Source organism: Solanum verrucosum, unplaced genomic scaffold (genome assembly GCF_900185275.1).
Source record: "Solanum verrucosum unplaced genomic scaffold, falcon-dt-bn FXZP01000183.1, whole genome shotgun sequence".
Taxonomy (NCBI): domain Eukaryota; kingdom Viridiplantae; phylum Streptophyta; class Magnoliopsida; order Solanales; family Solanaceae; genus Solanum; species Solanum verrucosum.
This window is the reverse complement of record NW_026020430.1, coordinates 1478737-1493467: the sequence shown is the minus strand read 5'-3', so window position 1 is coordinate 1493467 and position 14731 is coordinate 1478737. Positions and strand designations below refer to the sequence as shown.

Here is a 14731-nt window from a genome sequence, read left to right as displayed (position 1 = left end):
AATAAAATAATAAAATAAGATTTTTTCAAGTAATTTAAGTTATCTTTTCAAATTAGCCAACCTTTAAATCCGTCGGTTAACCGCGTGTTAGCGGATTCTCTAAGATGCCTAAACCCTTCCTTAGAGAATTATTTGAACTCTTACCCGACTCTGGTTTATTAAATGTTTTATTTAAAATATTTCCTTTCAAAAAATTCCTTTTAAAATGGTTTTCTTAATTTTTCCTAAAGAATTAAGTGGCGACTCCAAATAACTCATTTTTCCAAAACATAACAAAAGTTGCCAAAGTTGCGAAATTGGTTTCGAAACCTTAGTTTTCGAAATCAGGTTGTAACACAATGTACTCTAAATGGAGCATAGCCAAGCCATAGCCTGGACATACTCTTCTCCCTGCACCAAAAGGCATCATCTTGATCTCTCTAACCCCTGTTATATCAAACACTTCCTTATCGTCACCGCCCACTGATAAGAACCTGTCTGGATTGAAATCCAAGGGATTCTCCCACACTTGTGGATCCAAACCCATATCTGCAACCATGAAATTGACTGCTACATCCTTAGGGATGACATAACCGTTGAGTTCCACTTCCTCGGTCACCGTGTGTGGCTGCAGGAAGTGACCTGGTGGATGCCGCCTGAGACCTTCCAAAATCACTGCTTTTAGGTAAGGCATTTTCTCTAGATCTTCCTCTTTCAGTCCATCCGGCTTCGAATTCTCTCTGCTCACTACCTCATATATCTCTTGGTATAATTTTTCCTGAATAGAAGGGTATTTAACCAAGTTAGCCATGATCCATTGCAACGAGGTGGCGGTAGTATCAGTGCCAGCGGAGAGGAACTCACTGCAGAGGCTGACAATCTCTCCCCGATTAAACTTCCTTTTTTTCTCAGGGAATTCCAAATTCAGCAATGTATCTGCATAAGCCACCACATCTTCCTCAGTTTTTGCTTTCATTCGAGCCTCGATCAGTGGCATAAAGACACTCTCTTGCTCTTGTATCAGTTGGATGAGCTCCTTCCATTGCTTCCTGTATATGATCTTTTGAAGTGATCTTGGAAAGAAGCTGAGATTGATGAATCGACCCGCACTTTGCATCCATCTTCGTTGTACATCGTGGATCAGTTTGACTTGAGCCTCATCAATGTTTTCCCCGAAGCACATCAAGACAAGAAGATAGAACATAGCATAACGAAAATGATCAATCAACCTGATCCCTTCCGTTGCTGCAGAATCAGAACGAAGCTGTTGAATAAGGATAGTGAGTACCCGTGATCGGACCTTAGAGTAGGACTTGGTGCGAGAAGGGTGGAGAATTTCAGATACCATGTTTCGACGGAGGAGGCGCCATGAGGGGCCATAGGGAGAAGAAGAGATGTTAATTCGGCAACTTTGAAGGCTTACACTGGTCTGAGCGGCCTTTGGGCGGTCAGAGAAAACAGCACCTTGTTGGACTAAAGCTTGATAGGCTAATGAGTGACTAGCTACAAATATTGAAGGACGACGAAATCCAATTCCAATTCTTAAGTTGAAAATAGGACCATATATAGTCTTGAGGTCCCTGAGGATGAGTTCTATATCAGCTTTAACGCGTAGTAAGCCGGTAATCACCGAAAAAGCAAAGGGTCCTGGAGGAAATTTCTTCTGTTTATTGGATTTGATAGTGATACAGAAAGTGATTATGAGGCTGAGGATGAGGATGATGAGCCATGACTCCATTATTTTCCAACTCTCTATGATGTACACCACTTAATTTCTCCACCAAATACAAGTGCATTATTAGTGGAAAAAAAAGATTCTATTGTGGAGAGTAGTGATGTTGCTCGTGTTTCACCCCAGAGACAATAATAGCTCCATTTACAATTTTTTATGTTTAGGAAAGCCACACTTGAACTGTCGTTACAGAAAAAGAAGAATAAAAAACTGATAAATCATATATATCTTATCTTTTAATACTCATCCGGCTCCTCTCCATTTTCTCCAAGTTTCTTCTTTGATTGGTGATTACATGGCATATATTTAATTTAATGGCTAAAATTTGATCAATCAAAGTAAATGTCTAATCATGATTTAGAGAATAAATATATTAGTATTTGAAAAATTGTTATAATCCCGCAATCTTCACAAGGGAGTAATATATTATCTTGTCCATAAATATAGTAAAAACAAACACATCAGCTTAATAATATATTATCTTGTCCAATAATTTCTTCTTTTACTTTACTGTGTAATTTGATAGTTAGTTTCACCGACGGCTGGCCAAGAATTTTGGATCACTAAATATCCCTATTTGTTTTTGCTGTTTTCCTGTCAATTTGAAATTACTACACATATTATTGGTCTATGTGATGGTTAGATACATTTATTTGGGATACCGATGCATATTCAAATCTTTCATTCTTTGATTATTTTAGCATGAAGTTTGACTTTTAACACTTGAATTTAGAATTTAACATACATTAACTGTTTGTGCATTAGAGATGCAACCCATATCTAAACTTCAAGAAAAACAAACAACATTAGCAGGTAGCTCATTCAAGTTTGTTTACTCTGGGACGGATGTGAGCACACAATGGATTCTTCATCGTAACGATGAATACGAGCTTCTCAGATAGATCAACATTGTTTTCATCCACAGGCTTCCACTCAAAATGCCAGACCAAATTAGCCACAAAGTACTCTAAATGGAGCAGAGCCAAAAGATAGCCTGGACATACTCTTCTTCCTGCACCAAAAGGCATCATCTTAATCTCTTTATTCCCTATTATATCAAACGCTTCTGTAACATCACTTGATAAGAACCTATCTGGATTGAAATCCAAGGGATTCTTCCACACTAGTGGATCCAATCCCATATCCGCAACCATGAAATTGATTGGTGCATCCTTAGGGATGACATAACCGTTGAGCTCCACTTCTTCGGTCACCGTGTGTGGCTGCAGGAAGTGACCTGGTGGATGCCGCCTTAGACCTTCCAAGATCACTGCTTTTAGGTAAGGCATTTTCTCTAGATCTTCCTCTTTCACTATCTCCTCCTCCTCTGTTACTCCATCCGTCTTCGAATTCCCTCTGCTCATTACCTCACATATCTCTTGGTATAGTTTTTCCTGAATACAAGGGTATTTAACCAAGTTAGCCATAATCCATTGCAATGAGGAGGATGTAGTATCGGTGCCACCGGTGAGGAACTCACTGCAGAGGCTAACAATCTCTCCCTGATTAAACTTCCTTTTTTCCTCAGGGAATTCCAAATCCAGCAATGTATCCACATAAGCCACCACATCTTCCTCGGTTTTTGGTTTCATTCGAGCCTCGATCAGTGGTATAAATACACTCTCTTGCTCCTGCATCAATTGCATGAGCTCCTTCCATTGATTCCTGAAAATGATCTTTTGAATTATTCTTGGGAAGAAACTGAGATTAACAAATCGACCCATGGTTTGAATCCATCTTCGTTGTACATCTTTTATCTGTTCGACTTGATGCTGATCTATCTTGTCCCCGAAGCACATCAGGACAAGAAGACAGAACACGGAAAAACGAAAATGTTCAATTAATGTAATCACTTGTGTGGCTTCAGAATCAGAACGGAGCTGCTGAATAAGGGTAGAGAGTACCCGAGATCGGACATTAGAGTAGGACTTAGTGCGAGAAGGGTGGAGGATAACTGATACAATGTTTCGACGAAGGAGGCGCCATGTTGGGCCATAGGGGAGGGTGGTTAGGATAATTCGGTTACTGTGAATGGATACACTGGTCTGAGCAGCCTTTGGCCTGTCAGAGAAAACAACACCTTGCTGAACTAAAGCTTGATAGGCTAATGAGTGGCTAGCAACAAATATGGAAGGACGACGAAATGCAATTCCAATTCCAATTCTCAAATTGAAAATAGGACCATATTTAGTCTTGAGGTCCCTCGCGATGAGTTCTATATCAGCATCAGCGCGTAGGAAGCTGGTAATCACAGAGAAAACAGAGGGTCCTGGTGGAAATTTCTTCTGTTTATTGGATTTGAGGAAGAAAGAGATGAAGAAAGTGAGGATGAGGATGATAATGAGGATAAGCCATGACTCCATTATTATTTCCAATTCTTCTCAACCAAACTGTTATACAAGTGCATTTACATTGTTGAAAAAAATAATCTATTACTTGTGGAGCATAGCGATTTTCAAACTCAATAATTAGAGACAATCAGTGGTGGAAGTGTCCAGAAACTGCACAGTCAGTGGCGGAAGTGTTTGAAACCCATTAAAAAGGTCTAAAATTAGTGGGTTACAATAACTTATTGTGTTAAGAGAGTCCAAAATATATTATTTAATCAATTCATGTATTATTTTACTTGTATATACGGTATTTTTTTTCCGACGAAGGGTGTCTGGACACCGTGACCACCACCATGTGCCTACGCCCCTGGAGACAATGACAACTCCATTTGTACTTTTTTTTATGTGATACATTTCGTTTTTCGACATTCAAACAGTTTAAATTTGATCGATAATTTACTCATGAAATTTTCAAATTTTTTAAAATGAAATTTATATATAAGTAAACTACGTAAAAAGTATATACGTCATAATATTGATAATTCAAAATATTTAAAAGATATATAAAAAAATATGATTAAAAATAGATTTATTTAAATTTTAAAATTCGAAATGTGTCATATAAATGGAGAGAAACAAAGAATTATAGCGAATGATCTACAAAGATGTTTGACGGTATAGTTGATGGATTTGTGAAATTAATATATGTTTTTTCCTATTAAACTTTTCATTACAATATCAAATCATCAAAAAAGATATCTACACATAAGTCTTTTTAAGATGTAAATTTTATAATTTTAAAGATAAATCATACTAATTATTTATTATAATAGATAAAGATTATCCTATAGTAAAATAATTTCATATGCTGACCGTATGTTTAATTTAAAATATTTTTTCTAGTTAAAAGGGTGCATCATCCATGAATGGTTATTCAAGTGATTCAAACAACGATTTCCATTATTTACCATATGCTGGTATTCTTACAAGTATTTACAAACAACTTATGTATTTCAACTTCATGAGAATTTTGAAATAATAGTTCAAAATTGTATTTTATCAACATTTCTCTTTTCAAACTTTCGCTTTTTAAAGTACATATAACATTTGCGTAAACGCCAAACTGACTAAAGTCCAAAGGACAGCTCATGAAAATACAGCCGAAGAAAAAAGACAAAAAATCTAATCTCATATTTTTCTGAAAAGGGATAAAGGACAAATATACCTCAAACAATTGTAAATGATATATAAATACCCTTCGACATACTTTTGATTATTAGTGTTCATGTCGTCTAAAAATTAGAGCACATTTGTCTGTCATTTTAACGGAAGAATAATTAGTGACACGTGGCGCAATCCTACGACTCAACTTGATTTGACTAATTAATTAACCCAAAATTCAAATACCCTCCCAATGACCCGTTTAACCCGATTTGGGTGTATCGGGTGGGTTAAACCGGTCATTGGGCGGGTATTTAAATTTTAGGTTAATTAATTGGTCAAACCGAATTGAGTCATAGGATTGCAGCACATGTCACTATTAAATTCAGAGCCATCTCAACCCCTAAGCAACTAAAGCCATTGCTTGGGGCCCACATTTTTATTTTTATTTTACTTATAAATATTATTATTTTTTAAAAATAAATGTATTGTGAGTGTTATGATTTCTACTAAAGAAATTGCATATGAAATGAATATAAAGCCTGAATTTTGTAAGAAACAATTTGATGAAAATATTGATAACGAAATCACAAAGTCCCTTGATATTAGAGTTGATTACTATATATATAGTAGATCAAGCTATTTTTTCACTTCAAAATAGAATTGAACCAATTGAAGGATATGAAAATATTTTTGGTTTCTTATTTAGTGGTAAATTGAGATCACTAGATGAAGAGAATTCAAAAAAAAAAAACATCGTCTTAACCTTAAACTTTCTTTAACACATAATAGTTATTTTGATATTGATGATTTAAATTTAATCTTTTAATTAAAAGTGTTAAGAGAAATAATATACGTGGAAGATAATGATGTAACGAAAATACTTAATGAAATAAAAAGACTTGATTCTTTTCTAAATAAACATATTGCTTATAGAATAATGTTAAGAGTTCTTGAAACTGTTATCTCAGCCCAAAGAATTTTTTTGAAACTAAAATTGATTAAATCTTATTTAAGATCAACAATGCTTCAAGAGAGATTGAATGAATTAGCTATATTATCAATTGAAAGGAATTATTGAAACAAATCTATTATAAAACATTACTCAATGACTTTGCATCTAAAAAAACTAGAAATTAAAAGTAGATTTTAAATATGGAAAATTGTACTCCCTTTGTCCTTAATTACTTGTCTACTTTTGAATTGACACACTAATTAAGAAAACAATTAATGACATAGTGAGTTTACCATTTTACCCTTATTAATTATGAACTGGATGAAAAGTTCTACATTTTTCAAAGTAATTAATCATTTAATTGATGGTATAATAGGTAAAAAAAAATTGTCCTTTCTTGATTTGTCAAAATGGACAAGTAATTAGGGACAGAGGGAGTATGAAATAACAAACTATTAATTCAAATTAAATGATATAGCCATGGTTTATTTTATTTGTAATTCGAAGCAAACATCCCCTTTTTTTTATATCTGATTCGGTATACAATTAGCCATTTTATACATTTCGGTATAAAATGTGTTTGTATTTGTATAAAGCGAGAGAAAAATGTATGTACAAATACAAATACATATATTTCTGTCCTATACACTTATAATTATACAAATACAGATCTTATTATACAAATTACAATGTATAAATGAATTTATTCAAAACTGAACAATTTATGTAAAATTGGATGTATCAAGCTAATTATACAAATCAAAAGCTCCATAGCAAACATAAAATTTGTTATGGAACACAATTATGCAAATTATAGCTATAACATACAAATATAATTTTTATGTTTGCTATATGTGAAAGTTGCTCTTTTAAATAAAAGTATATATGATGAAAAATATAAAATATTAGGGCCCGTCTCTTAAGTTTCGCTTGAGGCCCCCAATCTTATTGAGTCGGCCCTAGTCATTAATTATTCTTCCTTTAGAGTAAGGGGCAAACGTGCTTTGATTTTTGGACGGCATGTACACTAATAACCAAAGAGTATAAGGAAGGATATTTACGTACCATTTACGATAATTTAAAAGTATATTTGTTCTTTTTCCCTTCTGGAAATAAGGTAAACATCCAAATTTCTATATATAATACTTTTTTCTGTTTAAAAAAGAATAACTTTTTTTCTTTAAAATCTGTTTTAAGAAGGATCTCTTTTCACTTTAATTTCAGGTTTTTATATGACATGTTTAAGGCGTAAAATGGGACCCACACATGCAACTTCGTATAACCTAACAGCGACACGTGTACATTGGCACGTGAATTCCCGTGCGACCCCTCAAAACAGAGCATGTAGAATGGGCACGTTGAAGGAAGGCACCGTTTGCTTCCTTTTTCATTGATTCTCTTCTTTTTCTTCAGAGATTCCAACACTCTTTTTTTATAATTAGTACAACGAGACGGAGAAGAAGAAGAGAGGCGGCGTCTTGAAATTTTCAGTTTTTTTTTTTGGTAATTGTATTGAGTTTACTATGGAGAATGGGCATGTATCGTCTTCTTCAAGAAATGAGAGAACACCCAGAAATAATAATACGGAAATTTCAATAGCGACTGCGTCTTCAATGTTTCCTGGTTTCAGGTTTTCTCCAACTGACGAAGAACTCATATCGTATTACTTGAAGAAGAAACTTGAGGGCTCTGATAAGTGTGTTGAAGTTATTTCTGAGGTTGAAATTTGGAAACATGAACCTTGGGATTTACCAGGTACCTTTTCTCTTCTTCTTTTCTTTTTTTCATATTAACATGATTTGTGTGTGCTATATATGTATGTATATATTATTATGATGGTGGTGGAGGAGCCTTGATTAACAGAGTTACCTCGTACTTGTGTTCAGAGGCGTATCTAGAGGGGGTGCCATGGGTTCACGTGAACCCATGCTCCCCTCTCTAGATCATATATAGTAGTGTTATATTTTTTTTAAAAAAATATATATATATAGATGTGTGAACCCATGTTCAAAGTATCATATAAAAATGCGATGATGATTGGGTGCACTACTCTAAGTGAGAGATAGAAATTTAAATCTTATATCTATCTTGTTTCTTATCAGTTACACTTTTGTCGTTTCAACTAATTTTTCTTTTGTTTTTTTCCTTTATTCTTTCAAAATTTTCAAGTGTGTTACATTGATAATTCCTAAAAAATTTAGCATTGTAAATTTTTTATATAATTAAATCAAATGTGTATATTAAAATTTAAAACTAGTAGTATTATATATTTTGGATCTATAATTTTTAAACTTTAATGATTCATATTACAAACTAAAAGTCAAATCAATCAAATTTATATTAGAGATACATTTTTTCGTAATCGTGCACCCATCTAGCCGAGATCCTGGATACGCCTCTGCTTGTGTTGGGTTAGGTCAAGGTATATATGCGCAAGTAGTTTAGAACAGCACCATCATGATGGTGGTCGGAGTTATTCGGTACTTGTGCTAGAGTTGGGTCAAGTTGAGATAGAGGGAAGTTGGTTTGAACATTGTCATTCAAATTATTTGTCCAAGTGAACCCATGGTACCTCCGTAAAACTAGATATTGTACGTGATCTAATATTAACTGTTGACACCCATGCTATCAAAAGGTTAGATGGTGCACTTTGTTGAATGCTTAGTTATTTACAATATTGATAGGGATATTGGTATCCATGCTACCAAATGGTGGTGTGTGTATCATAGTATGTATCTACATACGTGTATGTGTTTATGTATAAGTATATATTGTGATGGTTGTAGCCCAATTCGAAACATATGATATCGAGTAAAAGGCTATGAGTGCATCATAAACTTATTAATCTGGTAGTTATACGTTTTTGAATTTTTTTTTCAAGAAGTTTGAAGTTTAAAGTAATTTCACAAATATTGGATTATCTCTTAATTTTGATGTTACATTTGTTTTGTTTCTCTTCCATTGGACCACATTTCTTTTTCTTGTAATGTGATTGTTTTCACAGTATATTCATTCTAGATTATTTCCCCCCCCTTTTTTTTGTACCTTAAAACAGAGAAAGTGATGGTCAAATATTCCTTTTTTTTTAATCTTTCTAAAAGGTAATGAATTCCTGATGAAACAAATAGGAAAGTATGCCCACACAAAGAAGAAAAGAAAGGAATAACCTCCTCTTTGATAGTCAATTAATAAGATTCTTCCATGTATCGACTTCATCGAATCTTAGGTTGATTGATATTAATTTCAAAGTGAAGAATCTCCTTGTTTTGACAAAAAAGCAACAAGAATGCTTCTAAATGAAGTCATGTTATAAGGGTTAGAGATCTAAACTAAATCAATTTCTTGCTTGAACATATTGCTAGTTTTCCCCATTGTATCTCTTATATAGTAGACATTGTGAACCTTTCAGCTGCCATGGTTTCAATATTGAAACATCCTCTTTCTACTGAATACAGTTGAAGGAAAATTTTAAGTTGGTTATATGCCGTGATGTATCAATAGTTAGGATATGCAAAGCTAAGCATCTTAGTATGGTCATCAGCATACGCTGTAAAATATTAGATTTTTACAGTTGTTAAATAATTTTTTTATAAGGTGCACTGCTTGGAAATTATGAGAAGCATCACATTATGTTACCACCTTTAGCCCTATTCATTTGACTGTTTCTATTAGTTACTCTGTGAGTAGCAGCAACTCATACGTACATACTTGTTCCATTAATTGATCAATCCTTATTCACATGTACCAGCTAAATCCGTCATTCAATCAGATAATGAATGGTTCTTCTTTTCTCCTCGTGGAAGGAAGTACCCGAACGGATCACAAAGTAAAAGGGCAACTGAATCTGGTTACTGGAAGGCCACAGGAAAAGAACGTAATGTGAAGTCTAGTTCGAATATCATTGGCACAAAGAGAACGTTGGTGTTCCACACTGGTCGGGCTCCTAAAGGACAGAGGACACAATGGATAATGCATGAATATTGCATGATTGGGAACACTAATTATCAGGTAATTATGAGCTCTGACCCGACCCATAGAGACTGATCCTCCTCATGTGATGAACTCCCTATCTTGTCAGCTGCAACATTAAATTCAACTCCTACTGTTCGTTGTTCGTTCCTTGTGTAAATATGCTGCTCTTATGAATTCTTGTATACGTATCATCCTAAATTCCTAATTTTAGCATTGGTAGTTTCTTTTGTTATGTGATGCTGAATGGTTTGCTCAACTTTGGTTGAAAGAGAGAATAAAAAGAAGGAACGGTTTGGTCGATGTAACAGTCACTCATTAAAGCTCTGCAGCCTGCTCTAATGGTCTTACCAGCTATGCCAAGTGAAAAGTAACTCGAAGAAACAAATAGTTTTATTGGTGGTAGGCCATGACATAGCCATAGATACTATAATGTCTCATATGAGGGTAGAAACATGATGAGTTAACGTGTTGTCACATCCATTTGCTTACTGTTTAGAACAGAAATCAACAAAAAATAAATATGTCTCACCTGGAATGTTCAACCGTATTGCGCGATGTTGTTTGAGTGGTGATATTATTCAAGATAGAAGATTCACTTGGAGCTGCTTCTTTTAATTCGTTAACTGTAAAATCTGGTGGGGATGTCTACACCAAAATTTTATTTCTTGATCAATCTAATTCATCCCCTTGCAGACTTGTCGTGATCTGAGATAAATATTAATCGCCTTCCACAACTTTGGAGATTTTTATTGCGCCTATTGTATTTCAGGCTGTTTTTTCTCAATGAGATAGTTACTTTGCTGCAATATGCCACTTGCTGAGAAAATGTCAATCATCTACATCAAGAAAGTGCTTTGATTGTTTGGTCTGCTGTGTTATACAGGATTCTATGGTTGTCTGCCGCCTCCGGAAGAATAGCGAGTTTCATTTGAATGACACCCCAAGAAATCAGAGGAATCAACTGGTTGCTACTGAAAGTGCAACTGCTCTGTCTGGAGCAGGACAATTGGGCAGCTTGGAATTGGTCAATGTCGGGGAATGCTGTTCAAAGGAAGGTAGTAGCAGTTTTCATTCCCACTCAGTTGAGCAGATTGACTCTGGATCAGAATCTGATAAGCCAACTAAAGAGTTCTCTCAGCACGATTCCTCTGGCCACTTCAAGGTTTTGGTTTTACCTCCGTTTTCTGTTGATCATTTGTAAATGTGTCAAGCATACTTCTATGTGGTCTTGACCCTTTCCATATTAAGCGTAACATAACTTGGTCCGTCTTTTGGTCTGCTGTATGGGTTTCAGGATTGTGATGTTGAAGAGGACTGGTTTGCTGATATAATGAAGGATGATATCATTAAGCTAGATGATTCTTCACTTGATCCCAGACCTATTTCCATGATCCCGGATAGGCCTGAATCCTCTGAAATATCAAATCACGAAGCTCAAGCTGCGATGTCCTCTGTTGTTCCTTTCCAGGGCACCGCGAATCGAAGACTCAGACTAGTAAGAGAAATTGTAATGAAGTGTAGAGTAAAGGGATCCAAACCGTACAAAGCTATCAAGAAGAATAAAGTTGGAGTGGGCACGACTAGTTCAGCAAGATGGTTGAGAAACATGTTTTCAGCGAAATGGATGAGGCAATATGTGATACCTATATTTGTAGCTACCTTGATATTTCTGGTCATGCTTCTTAGTTTGTTGGGAGTGTCGCAGCAAGTAAAACAGCGTAGGCATCTTCTCGTTTTGGCGAGCAGCTGAAGTTCATACCATACTGGTATGTTGTCTAAGTAATAAAGTATTTGGAGTGGAAATTGAAGAATGATTGGTTATGCGAAAAATGAACTAGTACCAAATTGTGTAGAACAGATGTACAAGTAAAGTGCTTGTAACAATATATAACCCATATATTTATATTGTGATCTATTTGGATGCATAAATTGTTGCCTGTATTCTGTTGAATTGTTGTTTATTCTGCCTTTCATGATCGGTTATAATCAACGTATAGTCAATAAATCAATCTCCTTTATCTATCAGTATAAATGACTAAGTAGTCATAACATCAACCTATGGGCTACGGTGAAAAAGTTATTTATATGAATGGCTTAATTTCAAACTTATCACACATTTAAATAACCTAAAGACTTATATGGAGAACTTATTAATATAGTACTGCAATTTTTGAAAGTTAAAAGAACAGTTCATGTTAAATCGGAAAAAATTTGTATATTTATAATTAATTGAAAATTCTAATATATGAGTTATTTAAATTTGGAAATCCAAAAGGCTGCCACATAAATTGGCATTGAGGAGTATCAAATCTTTTCGAATCTCGTGGACAGAAAATCAAAATATTCATTGAGCATTAAACCTATACAATTGTACAGCTAATCTGTCACCGGCGGCGGCTTGCTCGCTACTGTGTCTAGTTACCCATTTCATGTATAGTCTTTTCCCTTTTCCATTCTTCAGCTTTTTCTCACTTGCCATTTTCGTGAAATCTGTGGCATCATCTTGCTCACGCCATAAAAATGACAAAGGAGAGAGGGAAAATCGGGTCGACCCATCTCTTCTCTATAAACCCCAGCCAGAAAAAAACAGAGGGTCTGAATTCTGTCTAAAACATTGAAATGGAGCGAAATTATATTGGTAATGGTTTTCCTGCGTTCATTAAGGTTTATAGCCCTGAAACGTGCTATCTGAAGCTGGTAATCTCTTCTTTTTCCTAAATGGCATAATCATGTTTGGTCTCCACCATATATGCCCTTTAACTTTGTGTTTTAAATTTGTATTATCCTATCCCACATTGTCTATTTTTGGTTAAAACCATACACTGATTCTGTGTGTTTATGTTGCATGCATATTCTTTCACTGGGAATTATGTTCCTTTTTCTCTCTCTTTTTTCCTAGAAAATTCCGTCGCGCTTTCTTGAAAATTTCAACGGGGATATTCCAGTGATCTATCTACTTGAAGTTGAAGGTTCAGCGAGGAGATCTTGGAGGGTTGTTATAGAAAGGATTGAAGAGGACTTCTATTTCAAGGGTGGTTGGCCAAAATTTGTGCAGGATAATAACTTGGACAATGAAGATTTTCTTAATTTTTTTTATGCTGGAAATTCTACTTTTTTTGTAAAAGTATATGGAAAGAATGGCTACTTGAAGCAGGAATTAAATGCTATCCAATTGCATCCATTGGATGAAGTGAATCCTCATGGTAAGTTCCTTTGAACATCTTCAGCTTTGGGGCAATACATCAGTCTTTATGCATAATTTAAAGTTTAAATCCAAAAATAGTAACTCTAAAAAAGAAACCTGTGCAGAGATACAAGTGGCATCTCCCTTAGCTGATGAACAACTTGATGAATCAGAAAATTCTCTAGTCTCAGTCACGTTATTTGAAATCGTTATGAAGAAATCTAATTTTTCGAAGATGTTGTTGGTAAGTTTATTTATTGCAATTTGCATCTATGCATCCTATATATTCTCAAAAGTGTGTCAAAAAGGCAAAATAGTCTGGTAACTTTTGTTCTGTTGCATTTTTCAAAAACTGAATCAAGATTAGTTGTTGAAATTGTGACTTCAGAAATATAATTCTGTTCTGTAGTGCATCGCTTTGGATTTTAAATTTTAGGGAGTGTAATATGGGAGAATTTTTGAAAGGTAATTAATGTGTTTCGTTCCATAATAATATTTGACAGTGAGAAATATATTTTTCCTTCAGAAATTGAAAAAAATTCACTCAAACTTCTGATGTGTATATGAGTTGCAAAAGATATTAACTCATCATCTAGTTTTCACTTGAGTGTCTTTACAATAACATCAGCTAAATGAATCATATTGGTTAAACAGTCTTCTTTGAAGTACTTGAATATACTGTGAATAATGATGTTAAGTTGTCTACTACTTGTCTGTCGTCTTTTTTATTCATACCATTTGATCACTTGGTTGTTGAATGTGTAATCTGCGCGTTTTTTAATATACATACTTTATGCAGAATTTACCCTCTACATTTGGCAAAAAATATATGAAGAGGGGGCAAGTATTTGAGAAAATGGCTACTCTTCAGACTGATGGCAAAAGTTGGCCAGTTGTTGCTCGTAGTTCTGATAGACTCAAATTTCGAAAAGGGTGGCGCCAGTTTCTACAAGACAATGATTTGCATGTAGGAGATGTTTTGCGTTTTAAGCTGATTGATGAGGAGAATTTTATACTCAAAGTTCTCATTAGGCGCAACCCAAGTCACGTATCTTAGAAATTGAGGCCATTACCTTCGATTGTTAAGCTTACTATTGGAATTTTGTATTCATATTGGAATTGAAGGTTAATGTATCAAGAAGTTTAAATCAATGGATTTCATTATTTTGTCATATGGTAAATGCTTTAACATAGTTTAACCACAGCCTGCAGTTCCATAGCCGGCACTGTAACACTGCAAATCAACTCATTTCAATTTGAAACGAGTACTCAAGATCCAAATAAGCCTATATGATCAGGTGTCTATGTTGTTTTATAAAATATACCTGTTTAAAGTTCGTATTGAATGAGATTCCATGTGAATAGTAATGCTGGTGAAAGCATTGAAAATAATAAATGAGCAGTGTAACCTCAGAGAC

At 34.6% G+C, this 14731-nt stretch overlaps 3 protein-coding genes across 3 annotated transcripts; 2 read left to right on the top strand and 1 right to left on the bottom strand.

The window, feature by feature from the left end:
* Positions 1–310: 310 nt before the first annotated feature.
* LOC125807669 (cytochrome P450 89A2-like) lies at positions 311–4074 on the bottom strand. The gene is made up of 2 exons (XM_049487405.1): positions 3079–4074; positions 311–730 (listed from the first exon to the last, which is right to left on the bottom strand). The coding sequence occupies exons 1-2, from the start codon at positions 4072–4074 to the stop codon at positions 311–313; spliced, it is 1416 nt and encodes a 471-aa protein (XP_049343362.1).
* Positions 4075–7530: 3456 nt separating this feature from the next.
* Positions 7531–12107, top strand: LOC125807442 (NAC domain-containing protein 40-like). Its single transcript, XM_049487158.1, has 4 exons — positions 7531–7912; positions 9906–10165; positions 11013–11291; positions 11424–12107. The coding sequence occupies exons 1-4, from the start codon at positions 7681–7683 to the stop codon at positions 11877–11879; spliced, it is 1227 nt and encodes a 408-aa protein (XP_049343115.1). The 5' UTR covers positions 7531–7680; the 3' UTR covers positions 11880–12107.
* A 641-nt stretch (positions 12108–12748) lies between these two features.
* LOC125807459 (B3 domain-containing protein REM20-like) lies at positions 12749–14399 on the top strand. The gene is made up of 5 exons (XM_049487180.1): positions 12749–12826; positions 13029–13332; positions 13439–13557; positions 14113–14348; positions 14381–14399. Exons 1-5 carry the CDS (start codon positions 12749–12751, stop codon positions 14397–14399), a joined length of 756 nt encoding a protein of 251 aa, XP_049343137.1.
* The last annotated feature ends 332 nt before the right edge of the window (positions 14400–14731 follow it).